This window comes from Glandiceps talaboti, chromosome 8, assembly GCF_964340395.1.
Source record: "Glandiceps talaboti chromosome 8, keGlaTala1.1, whole genome shotgun sequence".
Taxonomy (NCBI): Eukaryota; Metazoa; Hemichordata; class Enteropneusta; family Spengelidae; genus Glandiceps; species Glandiceps talaboti.
Window position 1 is genome coordinate 19,752,653 of NC_135556.1, and position 19,655 is coordinate 19,772,307.

General features: G+C 33.1%; 1 protein-coding gene across 1 annotated transcript in view; it reads left to right on the forward strand.

Moving 5' to 3' along the window:
- The window catches only part of LOC144439314 (bridge-like lipid transfer protein family member 1), a 66,280-nt gene extending 46,958 nt beyond the window's left edge, over positions 1-19,322 (forward strand). Inside the window, exons 34-43 of the mRNA XM_078128594.1 lie at positions 2,700-2,904; positions 3,409-3,566; positions 3,781-3,973; positions 4,496-4,722; positions 5,748-5,999; positions 6,410-6,607; positions 7,541-7,708; positions 10,077-10,205; positions 12,374-12,515; positions 18,915-19,322. Of these exons, the coding sequence (XP_077984720.1) occupies positions 2,700-2,904; positions 3,409-3,566; positions 3,781-3,973; positions 4,496-4,722; positions 5,748-5,999; positions 6,410-6,607; positions 7,541-7,708; positions 10,077-10,205; positions 12,374-12,515; positions 18,915-19,131 (1,889 nt within the window). The 3' untranslated portion in view covers positions 19,132-19,322. The remainder of the gene's footprint in view (positions 1-2,699; positions 2,905-3,408; positions 3,567-3,780; positions 3,974-4,495; positions 4,723-5,747; positions 6,000-6,409; positions 6,608-7,540; positions 7,709-10,076; positions 10,206-12,373; positions 12,516-18,914) is intronic.
- The last annotated feature ends 333 nt before the right edge of the window (positions 19,323-19,655 follow it).

Sequence of the window (19,655 nt, forward strand, 5' to 3'; positions counted from 1 at the left end):
CAAAATTCACAGCTGAAATGTACACGTAACAAAATTCACAACTGAAATGTACACGTAACATAATTCACAACTGAAATGTACACGTAACATAATTCACAACTGAAATGTACACATAACATAATTCACAACTGAAATGTACACATAACATAATTCACAGCTGAAATGTACACGTAACAAAATTCACAGCTGAAATGTACACGTAACAAAATTCACAACTGAAATGTACACGTAACAAAATTCACAACTGAAATGTACACGTAACAAAATTCACAGCTGAAATGTACACGTAACATAATTCACAACTGAAATGTACACGTAACATAATTCACAACTGAAATGTACACATAACATAATTCACAACTGAAATGTACACGTAACATATTTCACAACTGAAATGTACACGTAACATAATTCACAACTGAAATGTACACGTAACATAATTCACAACTGAAATGTACACATAACAAAATTCACAGCTGAAATGTACACGTAACAAAATTCACAACTGAAATGTACACGTAACATAATTCACAACTGAAATGTACACATAACAAAATTCACAGCTGAAATGTACACGTAACAAAATTCACAACTGAAATGTACACATAACATAATTCACAACTGAAATGTACACGTAACATAAGTCACAACTGAAATGTACACGTAACATAATTCATAACTGAAATGTACACGTAACAAAATTCACAACTGAAATGTACACATAACATAATTCACAACTGAAATGTACACGTAACATAATTCACAACTGAAATGTACGCATAACATAATTCACAACTGAAATGTACACATAACATAATTCACAACTGAAACGTACACATAACATAATTCACAACTGAAATGTACACATAACATAATTCACAACTGAAATGTACACGTAACATAATTCACAACTGAAATGTACACATAACATAATTCACAACTGAAATGTACACGTAACATAATTCACAACTGAAATGTACACATAACATAATTCACAACTGAAATGTACACGTAACATAATTCACAACTGAAATGTACACGTAACATAATTCACAACTGAAATGTACACGTAACATAATTCACAACTGAAATGTACACATAATCTAATTCACAACTGAAATGTACACGTAACATAATTCACAACTGAAATGTACACGTAACATAATTCACAACTGAAATGTACACGTAACATAATTCACAACTGAAATGTACACATAATCTAATTCACAACTGAAATGTACACATAACATAATTCACAACTGAAATGTACACTTAATGTAATTCACAACTGAAATGTACACATAACATAATTCACAACTGAAATGTACACTTAATGTAATTCACAACTGAAATGTACACATAATCTAATTCACAACTGAAATGTACACGTAACATAATTCACAACTGAAATGTACACTTAATGTAATTCACAACTGAAATGTACACGTAACATAATTCACAACTGAAATGTACACTTAATGTAATTCACAACTGAAATGTACACTTAACATAATTCACAACTGAAATGTACACTTAATGTAATTCACAACTGAAATGTACACGTAACATAATTCACAACTGAAATGTACACGTAACATAATTCACAACTGAAATGTACACATAACATAATTCACAACTGAAATGTACACGTAACATAATTCACAACTGAAATGTACACATAACATAATTCACAACTGAAATGTACACATAACATAATTCACAACTGAAATGTACACGTAACAAAATTCACAACTGAAATGTACACATAACATAATTCACAACTGAAATGTACACATAACAAAATTCACAGCTGAAATGTACACATAACATAATTCACAACTGAAATGTACGCATAACATAATTCACAACTGAAATGTACACGTAACATAATTCACAACTGAAATGTACACGTAACATAATTCACAACTGAAATGTACACGTAACATAATTCACAACTGAAATGTACACTTAACGTAATTCACAACTGAAATGTACACATAATATTTCACAACTGAAATGTACACATAACATAATTCACAACTGAAATGTACACATCACATAATTCTCAACTGAAATGTACACGTAACATAATTCACAACTGAAATGTACATGTAACATAATTCACAACTGAAATGTACACATCACATAATTCACAACTGAAATGTACACATAACATAATTCACAGCTGAAATGTACACATCACATAATTCACAACTGAAATGTACACGTAACATAATTCACAACTGAAATGTACACTTAACGTAATTCACAACTCAAATGTACACTTAATGTAATTCACAACTCAAATGTTCATATGCTGGTAATGTAATTCACAACTGAAATGTACACATACCGGTAACGTAATTCACAACTGAAATGTACACATACCGGTAACGTAATTCACAACTGAAATGTACACATACCAGCAACGTAATTCACAACTGAAATGTACACATACCGGTAACGTAATTCTCAACTGAAATGTACATGTGATGTGATTCACAACTGAAATGTAGACTTAACGTAATTCACAACTGAAATTTACACATACCTGTAATGTAATTCTCAACTGAAATGTACACATACTGGTAACGTAATTCCCAACTGAAATGGATCCATAACTTAATTCACAACTGAAGTGTATACATAATGTAATTCAGAACTTAATGTACACATAACATAATTGATAACTCCCACAGTTGCCCAGTCTGTGAAGATTAGGATATCTGACACAGATGATGACCTTGAAGGAGGGAAACGGCGCTCCAAGACACCACATACTTCAACGCCATCTATACAGGGTGGCAAAGCTCCACTGCAGTGGGAGACTACCGTATTGTTTGCTGTCAGCTTAACACAGCTAGATGTACAGATGAACATGAGTAATGTGATGGGTAATACTACGTAAGTATATAGCTATAGATATATAGATGTGTGTGTATATATGTGTGTGTATATATGTGTGTGTGTGTGTGTGTGTGTATATATATTATATAATATAATGTGTGTGTGTGTGTGTGTGTGTGTGTGTGTGTGTGTGTGTGTGTGTGTGTGTGTGTGTGTGTGTGTGTGTGTGTGTGTGTGTGTGTGTGTGTGTGAAGGTACAATGCATATACATGTACATGTGCAAGTATATTAGCTAGCTCATAGTCTTAGTATTGGTATTCAATCTTCATAGCTGTTATTCATTGGTGATAGAATTCTCAGTTTACCCAGCCATATATTTGGTGACCAGGTAGGAGATTATTTTATCAGTGTTGTAAAAACCTGAAGACCTTTATTTTCAGGGAAATTTGTCCATTCTACCTTAAGATGATATGCTACATTAGTCACACAGTGTACGTTATTACACCATCACAAAGATACAACATTGTTAAACCAATCATTTATTAATTATATTTACTACAGCTGGTCAACTAGAAGTCTGAAGAGTCAAGGCAGACTGTCCATTGATAGCAGTGGTTACAAAGATATGAAAATATCAGCTGGCCTAGGGAGTTCTTCTCTTGATGCTAAAGGAGGTGTGATAGGTGGTCTGACTGAACTGCAAGATATTGACACTTTCTGTGAGTGGAATGTATTTCATTTTTGTGTCAGCCTACTTCCCCAAATTTTCTCATAGGTATTACATGATTCAGATAAATTCATGTTATTTTAAAGGAGTGGAATCTATTCTGACTACTCAATGTCGTAGCTAGACTGGGTTATCCTAACTACTCCATGTCTTAGCTAGACTGGGTTATCCTAACTTTAACTTTACTTTTCTTTACATTCAAACAGTACATATCTTAGAACAACCAGGCAAAGAACCTCAACACAAAGCTGGTGCTAAGATGGTAAAAACAGAAGTGAAGATAGATTACATGGGATCTAGTGTGTTAATGGCCAGACTTAAACTATTAGAAGTAATGTGTAATGATGAATGGACATTGAATCTAGACAGTGGTACTGAAACAGTTGTCAGTACAAACAGGTAATTACACTCCGTTAGAAGTAAAACCTGATGTCAGACTTTCATAAAATTAAATCACACAAGGAATTGTTTTTTTCATCATTTGATTCGTTGATCATCAAGTTCACACACTTCTGAAGGTCAGAGTTTCCAATGCTCTGAAGGTCATAGTTCACACACCTCAAAGGGTCAGAGTTCACCACAGGTCAGCAGCTTCAGGGTCAATCGACCTCAGTGAATAAAACAACACTACAGACTCAAATCGTTGTTACTGTCATATGCACATATTTGAAAAGTGTTGTCATAATGTCTTCCGTCGAAATTCTCTACAAAAAAATTATGCTGTAAATTAGCCATAATTTATACTCCTTGGTTATAAAACCATCTATTTGTATTTTGATAACTTTATTATCATTTACAGTTACTTTATTGAAATTTGAATCATTAGTTCTAGTTTTTTGCCAGATTTTTGTCTGTTTTTGTCAAAACTAAACTCACCAAGGATAAATTCAAAATGATGTTGTCTTTTCTTTTTTCCACTAGACCTATGTCTGTTTTTGTCAATACTGAACTCACCTGGGATAAGTTTCAAATGATGTTGTCTAGATCCACAACACCAGACTTGATCAAAATCACGTACAAACTTGAGGAGTTCTTTAGTCAACAATTCAACAACAGCAAGAGAGTTTTATCATCTTTGGAACCTATGGCATCTGGTAGGAGAAGTACCAGGGAAAGTGTTTGTAGCCATGAGAAGTCAGAAATAGAAGGTATTTATCAACAAGTTGAAGTTGACCAGTGTAATTATTTATGGCATTTCAAGTGAGGATTGCAAAGACTTAAAGAAAACTATTAGACCCAGTATACATACATGCATTCTTGCTAGCCAGAGCACTTATTTTTGCTGAAGCAACTTGATACGTTTTGGAAGGTGTCGTAAAAGAGGCTGTGGTTTATGATGCTGATATACATGATATTACTACAGTCTGACAATAACTTCCTAAGACTAAGATTGACACAAACTAAACCTTTGTTGTTTGATGTGGTAGATTACACAAGTGAATGATAGTGGTGCCTTTGTGTGTGAATAGAATCACCTAGACTCTCTCACAGTCCTCGGAGCTTCGCTTTACTAAAATTGACACTAAATGAATTATTTGTATGTACCGATACCATCTACATAACATACTCCATGACTGTACTCAAATAACCTTGTACTGTAACCTCATCGACCACATAGAGATATCTATTCGTTGACGTGTGACTGCGATGCTCTGTGTTTTCCCGGAGCTCGAGTGAAGACACGGAGCATCGCAGTCACACGTCAACGAATGGTTATCACTCTCATGGTCGATGAGTGCGCAGAGTACAAGGATATTTGAGTACGGTTATATAGCTGGTATCAGTACATACAAAATAATTCGTTTAACTTTAATTTTAGTAAAGCGAAGCTCCGAGGCCTGTGAGAGAGTCTAAGAATCACCCTGCAATCAAGATAGTATAAACATTGTGACAAGTCCCATAAATCATAAATGTACACTGCAAGGTCATGGAAGTCATATATAATGTATGAATGTGATGCATAATTTTCAATGTGATGCTTGACACACAAATGTGATGCATAATGTAAGAATGTGATGATTATATTCATTATCATGTTAGCCTATTTGTGTATAATAAAAAATGAAACTTGTGCATGATTTGGACATTATATGACCCAGTGACGTATCATTTGAGGTCTGGAAAAAAAGTATTTGGTGAATTAATACAAACAATTGTAATTTATCTCTTGCAGAAAGGAAACATCATCGACATTGGCCAGGTGTTGCTTCTTTGATATCTAAAGTCCGATTGGTCAAGTTACTACCCAGTTACCCTGACAACCCAGTCATTCTTGGTGGTCATGTCAGTCTCCGTGGCAACCATGCATCATTAGCCTGTTTCCATGGTGTCAATTTCCGCTCCAAATCTTGGGCACTGTTCACCATGAGAGAGCCAGAAATTCTGTACGAGACAGAAGCTCAGGATATTTTGTCAGAGGATGGAGGTAAGAAGTTGTTTCTATTTTTTATTATTTCAATGGCTATCATGCATATTTTTACCCATCCTAAGTTCCAACCTCCATGATATAGAATTCACTTCAGGAAAAGATATTTCATGTAAATTTCAAATCCAAATCACAGTTTTGTTAAAGTTTCCCTCAGGTTATTGTTGCATGTGTGAATTAGACAACTACTGTGCTCTAAAGATTAGTTCACCAATATAATGTGGACCCAGTTCTGTGCAACTGAAAAAATAGATTTATTATCAATGAATCTCTGTAAGGAATGTACACCCAATGTGTGTTGCAAAAGAAGATGAAATATTGCAGTGTTTGGCCACTAGAGGGCACTGTTTGGTAGCAGCACTGTGCAATGGTAAAAACTGACAAAATATATTTTTGCATTTTGTTGTTAGAATCGTTAGATACCAATATTATCCAGGACTTGGTATTCAATCTGGGTCACAACCAGACAACTAGAGCTGAGTATTTAACCCACTATAATTTTATGGCAACCATCAGTCGTATATCACGTGGTCGCCACAATGTTCCTGCATCAGTTAGTAGCGTTGAAGAATGGTTTCATTACGCATGTACTACAGCAGGACCAGAAGGTAAGACTGTCTTTGATAACTACAACATGATATTAAATCAAACTGATTTCAATCCGGAGAGTTTCTATGGTGACAATGATAGCACAAGTTGTGTTATGATCCTGAAAATTCTTTAGGGCAAAGAATCTTGCATACTGCCCTCACTGGTCAGTGTATGAAATGAAATTCTACAAAGTTTACTTCAATATACATGAAGAGACTTATTGTTTGAGATATTCATTCCATATTCAGTCTCTATAAGACCCATCTTAAGCAAGTTTCACTTTGATGTTTCTTGGCAATTACGTGAAATTTATGTGATGAACTGACTCTTAAGAACCCACAGTTCCCAATGCCTTCATTTCCTGCAGGGCGTTCCTCCTTTTACAATGGACTCAGGGAGTGAGAGCTGCTATTTTATTTTTCACTGGGAAAATTTTAGAATTACAAACTACCATATAATATATTCATTAAAAAGTTTTAACTCATGATGAATCATAAGACAAATGTTTACAATCTGTAAAAAACCCAGATTATTTGACCAAAATTTTACGATGAAAGTGCATCATTCTATAATTTCTACTTTTTATGGGACTTATCAGTGTTTTACTAGTATACTGGTGGACAATTCATTTCAAATATTTGATGGATTTTCAATCAAAATCAGTTCAAGAATAAATAAATAAAGTAATGAAAAACTATTGCTTTACTGTGGATCAAAATGAACCCCCCCCCCCCCAAAAAAAAATAAAATAAAATAAATAAATAAATAAAAACAAACAAACAAACAACCAACCCAAACATTTCTATGTTAAAGTCTGCACATAGTAAGATATAGGGAACATAGAATTTAGATTTAGTGCATTACAAGAAATCGTTTTGTCTTTTGTTTGTGAAATTGCCTTTGCAGGCATAATTCTGACAAATTGATTAATCAAATATTATCTCCTACAGAGCTAGAGTTCTTTTACCGAGAAGCAGACCAAGGATTTGAACCCAGCAATAAGAGAAGAAAGAGTCTAGAGTATAACCATGATTCAGAAACTTTATTTGCACTTCCCAAACTACAACTAGAAATGAGAACGGCTCACTTACAGAAAGCAAGACCACCAAGAGATGAAGGTATGAATAGTACAGACACAATCATATGTTTATTTAGATGAACAAGTAGAACACACCATGACACAAATTCCACTGATAATTATACTTTTTTAAATCTCTGCAAACTCGCCATATTGAAGCTTCTGGTCCTTTCGAAATAATAAAAGAAATTGCAAGAAAATCGACATTCTGTTATTTTCTCATAGAGTTAAGACAATATTTGTCAGCCATATTGGATTCTACGGCCATATTGGATTCTAAAATGACTTTAATTTTGATAACGTTTGACCTTTAGTTTAAACATTTTTATGTGATCCTGATTTTTTTTTCTTGATTTTAACCGAGTATGGGTTGGAGTTTTTGTGAACATAGTAACAGCAAGAGTTTGAACAGTTTATTTCAGAAGCAAATTTCAAGTTAGAGATAAGGAATGCGCTGTATTTTGTGTGTGACATTTTGTGTGTGGCATTTTTTAACCAAACTCAAACTTAGACAGTGAAAATTTTTTGATACAAATTTTAATAATTATTAATTTTGAATTGAATCACATATTTGAATTCATGTGGTAAGCCCTTGTGAGATGTATGAATACAAATAAACCAATAATATCTCTAAAGTTTGTTCTCAGGGAGCCAAGGAACAATGTTAATTAAAAAACAAAACAAAACATAACAAAACAAACAAATAAATAAATAAATAGATAAACATACACAAACAAACAACAAAATATGAGGAAATGAAAATACCATTTTAAAGACTATACATTATAGATGGGAATGTGTACTATTGAAATAATGTCCTAAATTTCTATATATACTAATTCTGTAGTTTATTATGGGGTTATCTAGGACTCCTAAAGTTTGGAGGAAAAAGAATTGTACAAAACCAGTAGCTAATGTATTGGTTGTCATTTCTTATTTCAAAGAGCATTCATGTGAACTGGGAGCGCCATTGGGTATCTTTTGATGGATATCAGGCGCTTTATAAATTTGTGTTTATTTTTTTTTTTTTTATTATACCAACAGAAATATATTTTTACCCAAAAAGGGTAAAACCTAGTGTGGCTAAAGGTTTTTGCTATTTATGTATTTCTCCATTTGTGTCAAACTATATCTCTGTCCTAAATCAACAATGATAAGATACACAATAGCACATATTTAGGAATGAATTCCAGGTTTCCATGGCATTTCATGTATACTTCAAAAAAACTGTTCTGATCAATGATGGCATATCTATGTACATGTAACATGCTGTGCCAAGTGTTATTAATCGTGTATTTTCCCCGTTTGAACATATTCTATTTGTTACTGCTTGCATATGAACAGTTGTAATAGACCTACATTTAGATACATTGCAATGATTCATGGTTATATTAAATATTTGTCTTCAAAATCCATTATTTGTAATACAACCCTGGAATGGTAGACTTGATTCAAATGTCAATAGTATTTCCTATCCAATCAAATATAACCATTCTAGCAGCATTATTGAATTTAACCTTGACTTTCAAGGTCATACCACATACTACATCATCATGAAACCATTTCCAATGTGTCACAATTGATGCAGTGTTATCAGAATGGCATCAATTTCTTTCAAAGCTTCTATAAATTTAATGATATAATTTAGTATTAACATTACCTTTTAAAGTGGTCATATGGATGAGGATTGGGTATTTATTTTGCATTTTTCATTTATAGAATAAATTTTATCATGGCTTCCTACTTGAAAAATGAATGTGAAACAAGATTGTATAAGTCTGTGTTTGTAACTTAATACATTGCAAAAAGACAAAAAAAGTGTGTTATTATACGTACAACAACAAATAGTTTACACATTTATTAATCTTTTGCCATTTATTGAGTTACAAACACAGACTTGGAATATGTTGTTTCGCATCGATTGTTCAAGAAGGAAGCCATGATGAAATTTTTTCATAAATTAAAAATCCAAAATAAATACCCAATCCTCATCCGTGTGGCCATTTTGAATCTTAGATTTTAAAAAGGAAATGAAACAGATCTGAAAGAGAAATAGCTGATATTGTTCAAAAAATAGAAAAATTAAACATAAAAGGGTAAAATACAGCTTACATAGAAATTATTAACAAATTGCAAAATATTAGAATATTTTAAATTAAGGTACACTTCTACATTTCAGTTCAATTATTTTTAAAAAAACATGAATTTTGAATTTTAATTTGTGCAAAAATGACAGGCATAGGAAGGGGTAGATAGTGACGGTGGAAAGAAGGAGAACATGTCTATTGTGATTGATTTCTGATGTACAGCCACAATGAAGACATATACATGCAATCGAATGTTACACAAAGGGCACTTGACCTCATCATGTTCATTTCACTAAAAGCAGTTTTGTTATATTCCATCAGATCCTAAACCTATTGTGGATGTGACCTTTGTGACCCAATTTGCTGATCATATCTGTGTTGCCATGGATGTGGAACTCATTTTGTTTCTCCATGATCTTGTCAATTCCTACATCAATGAAAAAGAGAAAGGTGAGGACATGATTCCATCTTCAGTAATTCACATCAAATCATCTATGGTATAGCTGTCAGATGAAAGATAGGTGAATTATCATAAAATGACACTCTGCAGGGATGTTACTAATTTTAAAAGTAGGTGGTAAAACCTTCAAGGGAGACCCATGAATCTGCCCAATGATGGATATATAGTAGTTGAAACAAGGAATTCTTAAACACAAATGCCTGAAAAAATAGCCAACAAGAAATTACAGAGTAGCTGGTTGTTTGTGCTGGCTACCAGCCCTTATCTACATCCCTGCTGAGTTATCACGACGGTACTGTTTTGTCTACTGTTTTGCTTCTTTTTCTTTCCCTTGTTACTCGGTAAACATTTAATTGTGTGGGGACCCCTGACATATGTAAATGTGTTTCAATGGCCAATGAAGAACATAAAAGAGAGCCAAATATCAGTACAAGAGAACAGATCACACTAAGATATACCTGGAGATTACACATAGTGCATGACAAAACAATGAAACCTTTTAGATAGTAGTTTCAAACTCTTGTTTGTAAAGAACCCAAAACATATTCTCATCGAAATATGCACAGTGCATGACCACTGAGCTTGAAATATTGCCGGTTCTATGTACTTGTCCAGAGTTTAATGCAATAATGGAGAATTACAATTTTTTGCCAATTTATATTGGCGTGTAATATGTGTAGGAGGAAGTAGTTAAAATACAAGAAGTGAAGTAGGACAGAGAGATTAGTAAGAGAATCAATATTTAAGAGAGAGAACTAAGGAAGGACTAACAAGAAGAAATCCAACATAAATCACACTAGTAGTTTGTCAGGCACTAATTATTATGGACGGACTTATATCTTTAACAATTAATGTGTCCATATATTTATGAATGTGTTTGTTTAGCCAGAAACTCAGTACTTTACCCCACCCCCACCCCTCAACCAACGTGTCTGCAATGAGAATGACAGGAAACCCTAGTTTGTTAGTTGTTAGATGTTGTGATTTCCATGTTAACATAAAACACTGGAATACTGTAAATCCAAGTGAAGTAAATATTTGAGTAAATATCGGATTGATTGGCAGAAATCAATACAGTTTCCCAGTATTTGTATAAAGTCATGGGTTATATTTGTAATAAGCGCGCTCAGGTGTCAAACTCAAAATGAGAGTGATGACTCGGTGGAGAGCAAAACATGTATAAATTCAGATCTAGGCTGGCTTTGATACATACCCTAAGTAATTCAAGTAATTCAACCACGAACAAATTGTAATTATTAAAATCTGGCTGAAGTGATGGGATTGTTTCAGTGCATCACATGTTTTCTAAAATAAAAGAACTAGAAAAACAACTAGTGTTATGAGCTAGTAAATTTATTCAACAAGCATATACCAGAAGGTGTAATCATTTGTATATTTCATCATAGTAGTTACTTTTCTTTACTTGCTATGATTGTGCTCTTTCCATTTTCCCGTTTCTTTAGATTAGTTTTTTAAATTTCTTAGTGACTGTTACAAATAAGCCCGATGTGCTGGGTGATGTATTAAGTATCTGTTCTTTTTTATGGTAATTTGTGACTGTATATTCACTATAATACACAACTCTTAGTAGTTACTAGTACTACATTAGATGAAAATTGTTTTTGTAAAATAAAAAATTATCTCACTTGAAAATTTGTTTTCACTGTAATTTTAATTAAAGCCTCTAGTAGTTGAATTTTTTTGAGATTTATCATTAATTTGTGTGTAGCCAGTTGGAAAATACACCAATAGTTTCATTGGAAACAGTCCGTCATAAAATAATTCATTTCAAAAACAGTTTGAATCTTTGACTAGTTTCATACCTGAGGTGGCTTTTTCAAGAAATTTGACCTAAATTGAATGACACTGTAAATATTCTAAAGAATGAAAGAACATACATAAAGGAAGAACACGTGAAGAAGAGAGCCAATATAAATAGACTATATTAGAATTGAATCATTTATAAAGAATAGATTCCTCAATATCTACTACAAATTCCACTTGATAAATATTGGTAGTAATATTTTAAATAATTTGTAACCTTTAGGTTTGTATTGGAGATCCCCAACTCATAGCAGTGTTCCTATTGCATTTGTTGTATTTTAGCTTTGTACTGTAGCATTCCCAACTCATAGCAGTGTTTCTATTGTATTTGTAGCATTTTATGGACAGAAAAGTAGCAGCTTTGGCAAGACCTTGAAATCTCCTGATAAAGAAAAGAAGGATGAAACATTTGTACCTGGCATTGTGGATTGGAGAGACTTCAACTGTAAAACATGGCAGCTAGAACCCACTCTGAGGTAAACTCATATATTATTTTTAAACTTATACTTGATAGCCATGTATAAGATGTCACGCTACCACCCAGGGGAGTCGTAGAATATCACAATTTCTCATTTTTTTAGGCCAAGAAAAAAAAGGGGTTTTATTTCTTGTCCTCGTTCTTGTCACCTGTGAATGCGTGTGTCTGAGCCTTTTTTTTCAATATCGTTTTCAAACCTATACACACATGGTGTAGTTATAAATGATTTATATATACAGCATGTGTGTACAAGACACTGATTGTATGTGTGTTTGCTATGTACACTGTATCAAACTGTTAAAAGAACCAGGATGAAAATACATCTCTGAGTGTGACATAAACAGTTTTGGCAAGCTCTAGCTGAAAGTGGCTATAATCTTTTTTGCAAATTTATGCAGTTGTGCTACATACGCCATTGGTAGTTTGTATTTGTAAGGTTCAGTTACAGAGCCAAGGGAAATAATGAATTTCATTTCAAGTGAATTATGTAAAATCATAAATGATAATCATTGCACAGAGTACTCCTTGCCGTAATTGTAGGAGATTGAGTTTCATTTACTGTAGTAAAGTATATAAGATGTATAAGATATCTGGTTGCTAGTTGATGTATTACCGGTAGACAATTATTGATTCAACACAGTGCTATTGATGTCAGATGTTACAGGATACAGTGTTATTCAATACTGACAGTACATGGATGATTAAATATGGCTTTCTGTGTTAACATCATATTGAATATAATTCACGTTGCTTATTAACAGTCAAAGCCTGTGAACAATTATTACAGTACAGGAATAATTGAGATTTTATACTGAAATTATTTTGGTGTATATTTTACACCTAATCCAGTTCTTCAATACTAGTGCCTATATTCTTTTCCCAGTGTCAGAAATGAAAATGCTATGAACATTCAAATATACTCAGTCTATTTGAATTGTTTTATGTGGGTGGGAGGTGGGAGGTGGAAGGTGGAGGGTGGAGGGGCGGTTAGAAGATGTATTCTCACTAAAAGGATAGAGATTGCAATGTGAATGCTTTACTCCTGTGCTCTTATAAAGGCTGCAATGGATTGTATGCTCCCCAGGGCAGTTGAGGAAGTATAAAGGGTCATTGTGCTGCTATAGATCCATGTCAGGAATAATAATTGTAATGTGCTTTGAGCACAAAATGGGGAAGTGCTATATATGAAAAAATGAAATTATTATTATTATTGTTATTATTATGATTAAAAGTACTGTCTTATCAAAATGTAAATGAGTGAAAAATGCCATACATATAATTTATATAAGTATGGTTCCATGCTATCTACTGTTATGTTGATTAGATAAAGTAGTCACTATGCTATGGTTTGCTCATGACCTGGTATACTGTCACCTCCAATATTATCAATGGCAAAGATAAAAAAAATGAAATTATTATTATTATTGTTATTATTATGATTAAAAGTACTGTCTTATCAAAATGTAAATGAGTGAAAAATGCCATACATATAATTTATATAAGTATGGTTCCATACCACTGTTATGTCAATTAAATAAAGTAGTCACGATGCTATGGTTTGCTCATGACCTGGTATACTGTCACCTCCACTATTAATGGCAAAGATAAAAAAATGCTTGTTTTCAATGACAAACACGACTTCAGAAAATAGGGTAGAGGTAGGTCGGGATTTTATTTTATTTTATATTTTATTTTTTAATTACTTCGACCCAAAGTCAAGATACTCATTGGTCACAATACTTCCATAACAGTTGATGAGGTGTAAAAGAAGTAAATGAAGACAATTATGTGATTCAGAAGTAGACAAACACAATATGCAGACTTTGCTGTTATAGGCTGAAATGACATCGTTTCTCTCTGGAATGTGATTTTTTAAAAAGTAATCAAATATACTTTGGCAAAGAAATCTACAAGGATATAGATGCAAATTGTGATAATTTTACCTGTTTGCTTGTAAAAAATGTTTAGGGGCGCTCTGCGGCAGCTTAAACTAGGGTCGGTCGGTTATCCGAAACACACTTTTTTTTAAATATTTGGCCGAATTACATATTTTTAATGTTATAATGACAACACTGCGTTTATGAAGCAAATTATGTATTTAAAAGTATCTATATAAATATAAATTATGAGGGTAAATAATAAAGGGGGTAGGAAGCATTATAAGTTTCTTCCATTTAATGTTGAGAATGAAAAAAATATTAAATTGTTAGTAGCAGTGAGTATAAAGTATATGAGAAGTGTAACAACTGATGACATTGTCATAACTGTAGGTACTTTATATTTTACTAGCATATGCCAGCTGTGTCAGTTCCTACGTTAAGTGATCTATCTGTTCATTATGTGTGTGCAGTAGATAAAATGTTGATAATCTGTACAAGAAAAGATTCTGTTGGCTATGGTTTGACCCAGCCAAAAATAGCTTTAAATTCATATCGTATTCAAATCTTGCTTTTGATAATTCCAACAATGTATACTGAGAGAAATACAAACAAATAGGGAAAATTAGTTAATAAGTGTTTAAAATATCCCTAGATAGCTAATAAAATGTTATTGTCTGTACAGTTTATCAAAATTCAATCACATCTTTGCCATGTTGAGGCAGTTAAATAATTAATAAATCCATCCACACATGCATGCATACCTGCACACACACACACACACACACACACACACACACACACACCTACATGCACGCACATGCACACACACACACATACATACACATACACATACATGTGCATGCATACCCACACACGCACATTGCATCCATACATATACACTCAGATATATTGTATATTCATACATACACACATACATACATACATACATACATACATACATACATACATACATACATACATTCATACATACATACATACATACATACATACATACATACATACATACATACATACATACATACATACATACATACATACATACATACATACATACATACATACATACATGCATGCATGCATGCATGCATGCATGCATACATACATACATACATACATTGTACATACATACATACATACATATGTACATACATACATACATACATACATACATATATACATACGTACGTACGTACGTACGTACGTACGTACGTACGTACGTACATACATATGTACGTACGTATGTATGTACATACACATACACAGAGACACAAACACACACACACACACACACACACACACACACACACACACACACAGAATGCTGTAAGATATAATATATAAAAATATAAAACCAGTAAGACAATTTATTGCTGGATACAAGGGATTTAATCTGTTCTTATTTATTATATCTTCTGAAATAAATGAGTATAAAATATAAATTTCTGACTAGATTGTCTATTAAAGTATGCTATCAGGGAAGCTTTCATCTGAATTGGTCAGATATCTTCAGCATAATGACACTAGAACTTGGGGATCACTTGACCAAATGGCTTAGTGTCATTATATTGAAGATGTCTGATTCAGACAAAGCTATGTAGTTTGCTTAATCCCAGACTTCAAAAAGGTAACTTTATTCCCAATAACTATGCTTTAAGGAATCCAGTATCAATTTTTAATCTAGTCATCAGGGACATAAGAAATATTACAAACAGTAGTACTAACAACTGGCATCTAGTCTTTGGATCTTACAGCATATTATACACATAGTATTCTAGCTAAGTCTTTAATTCCAGATGGAATAGATATATTTGGTGCCATCATGTTTGCTAAACAAAGTAGTCAAGATGTATTGATGCATACAAAATAAGCACATATCCAAGCCTGGTGCTGCTACCGATAAGTCAGCAAGAAAAAAAAATTAAATTAGTTTTTCAAATATTTGACTTTTTTCAAAGTGGAAACTGCTATTGCCAAGTGCTCATCAAGTATGGTTCCAGATGTAAACAGGGTGAAAGGAATTGTACACAAGAAACTAAAAAAGTAATCACTTAAAAAAGAAAGATGTTCTTTATGCTATCCCATAAAAACACTAATGAGTTTGGTTTTAGTCGCATAACTTGTTATTGATATTAATGATGAACACGTGCATACACGTAGCCACTACTTACTTTGTATGCTTTAGTACCCCTCAACTGTAATTTGTTTAGCAACTTGATGACACCAATGGAAACACATCTATTCCATGTGGAAATAACGACTTAGTTGGAATACTAATTTTCCAACCCATTAGATTGGAGTCACGTCTGCTGTCTAGCATGTGGTGATGTACACAAAACTGACACTCTCCTGTGTGTTCCCAGTAATTGATGTAATATTGAGAACTAGAACAGGACACTGGCTATTAAACATAAGATACAGTTGTATACTTCCCCGCATAGACTAAGGCCCAAAGGGGTACTGCGACATTGGAGTTTGTTCATCTGCATGTCTTGTCTTTCCATGTGTCTGTCCCAGTAATACCATATGTCTGACATGCATGAACCAATGCAACCAAACCAGGTAGTCAAATGATATTTTCATGATATGACTTATTTTGCAACGTCATCAAGTATGACAGAATTATTTGTAGAAAATCACTGTTTATACCTAATAACTCACCTGCAATACAAAAAGATTATATTCAAGTGCCTACCCGATACATGTATTATGGTCATCTTTATTTATACTGGATAGTTCTTTAAGCTTATAATGCTTGTCTAGCGAGGGCCATCCGTCACGGGTTCAATGTTAATGTAAGAGGAATCTGGAGTGTCATGAGAAAACCTGTGCTGTTTAGCGTTGCGTCAAAGGAATGGCATTATTCTTCATATCAAATTCAAGTTACTTGTAAGACTTTGAACTTGACTGTTTTGATCAAAATTTTTACAGTCCTAAGTGTGGGAAATTCCTTGTATTTTATGTAAATCATGTGACAGGACATATTTACATTAACTTGTCTCACTCACTCACTGTCGTATTGGTACTCTTTAAAGGCCTGCTCTGCATATAAGTAGGGGTCGGATTATAAAGATGTTGCTCATTGTGCTAGATGACTTTAACCGTGTCGACAAATTTCCCTGAAAATGAAAGATCTTCAAATCTCTTCAAATTTTGCCTTATGAAAGCTTGTTCCTGGTTCTGAAGTAATAAAAGAAATTTGGGGTTTCACCATCTTGTTTCCAAGGAAATTGCGGATCTTTTATTTTCCCAAAGAATTAACACAATATTACGGCAGCCATTTAGATTTTGAAATAAATAAATTTTGATATCACTTTGACCTTTACTTGAACAATTAGTACAGTGACCCCAGATTTTTTAAAATCGATTTTAACTCAGAATATGTTGGAATTTGCTTGAACAAAATAACAGCAACAGTTTTAAGAGTTTATTTCTGAGGTGCATTGTGTGTCATCACAAAAGATGCATTTCAAAAAAGAGGGAAAAAGCAAATTCTGTCGGTATTTAATCAAATGATAGCTAAATTGGAACAACAAATACTATATTAAGTAAAGAAGACACATCTATTTGGATTTGAAGTGTCATCACAACTACAGTCTAATGTGACATTTTATTGAATTCTGACTTTAATTCCCAGTTCATACGAAATATTTTATTTTTCAGACCTAATTAATTACTGAAAATGATATTCACATCCTTCCACCTGATTCACATTAAATATGTATATGGAATAATATGAATGAGGTTTTTTTTATACAAACAAAATGCCAGTACCACTTACGACTACACTCTCAGGAGTATGATTATTCTGCTAATCAGCATAATCAATTTACACATGTTTGGTTAGTGCTTTACAATTAACTAGTCAAATACAGTGTATTACAGTCATTCAGTCTGTTTTAGCCACAATTGAGGGGGATGGGAGGATGGGGGAATGGAGGTATTACAATGGGATCTGTCTGTATGTAATTAACCTAGTCAAATACAGTGTTACAGTCATTCAGTGTGTTTTTAGCCATCAATTGAGGAGATGAGGGAGGGGGTTATTACAATGGGATCTGTCTGTGTGTTTGTGTAATATGTTAGTTCTCTGACATGCAATATCCAATTTCATTCAAACCAAGCACAAAGGTGACATGGGATATATGCATGTCATTTTGCTTTATGATAGGTAAATTTGACTGAATGGCAGCCATATTTGTAGTTAAAAATCAATATTTACTGCAGAACTCAGAATGTTTTATTACATTAGATCCTTGACATTTCATCTTGACCTTTAGGATCAGTTTTCAAACTTAAGCTATTTCTTGCATATTGTCAACACTTTGTAGTATTTAAGTGTGACCAATTTTTTTTTTTTTTTAAATCTTTGGCACAGTGAATAAAGAACAAGGGAAACACAGTTTCATTGAATTCATCCATTAGTCACACAGTAATAAGGTGATTGACGGGAACTCTGTCTTCTATTAAGGTATTACAATTTTGAATTTCTATTATAGGTTGTTGTCTCTTGGTGGTAGAAAGATTGACCCAGTCGGAGTGGACTATGTTTTGCAAAAATTAGGATTTACCCATGCAAGAGTTACCATCCCTAAATGGATACAGCGAGGTGCCATGGACCCTGTGGACAAGATACTGTCTATAGTGGTGAAAAATCTGATAAGGTTAATGATGACTGAAGAAAAATCTAAAGCTACAACTACTGCTTCACAGTGAGGAAATAATTGATTGATGGTATCAGCTGTTGTGTAGAAAGTCATAACAATATCTTTCCATTGGTTATGCATAGTCTTAAGTTTGTCTATACATTCATTATGGACAAATGCATTCAAGTAAGTCTTTCAAATACATTTCGTGATGTTTTTGTTTGAAATGTTTCTCAAGTAATTATCATTGGCTTGTTATCATTCACATTTGAAATTACATTGCCAAGATTTAAGTATGTAAGCTTTAAGCTAAAATAGAATTTGATGCCATATTTAAGAGTCTGAAAATGAATATATGTCAAACTAATTTCATAGTGATTTTATACTCAAGATTTTAGAGGCAAATTGTGAAATTTTAGAATGTACATAAATCTTCAAAGAGTACTCTAACAAAATGTATGTACAGTATTTCAAAATCAGCTATTCATAGAAAGATTGGAAGTGGGAAATTAGTGTTGACATTTGGTCATGAAAGAAATTAAGAAGGTTTTACTTTGAACTCATTTTCTTTACTATGTTAAAATTGGGTTACCT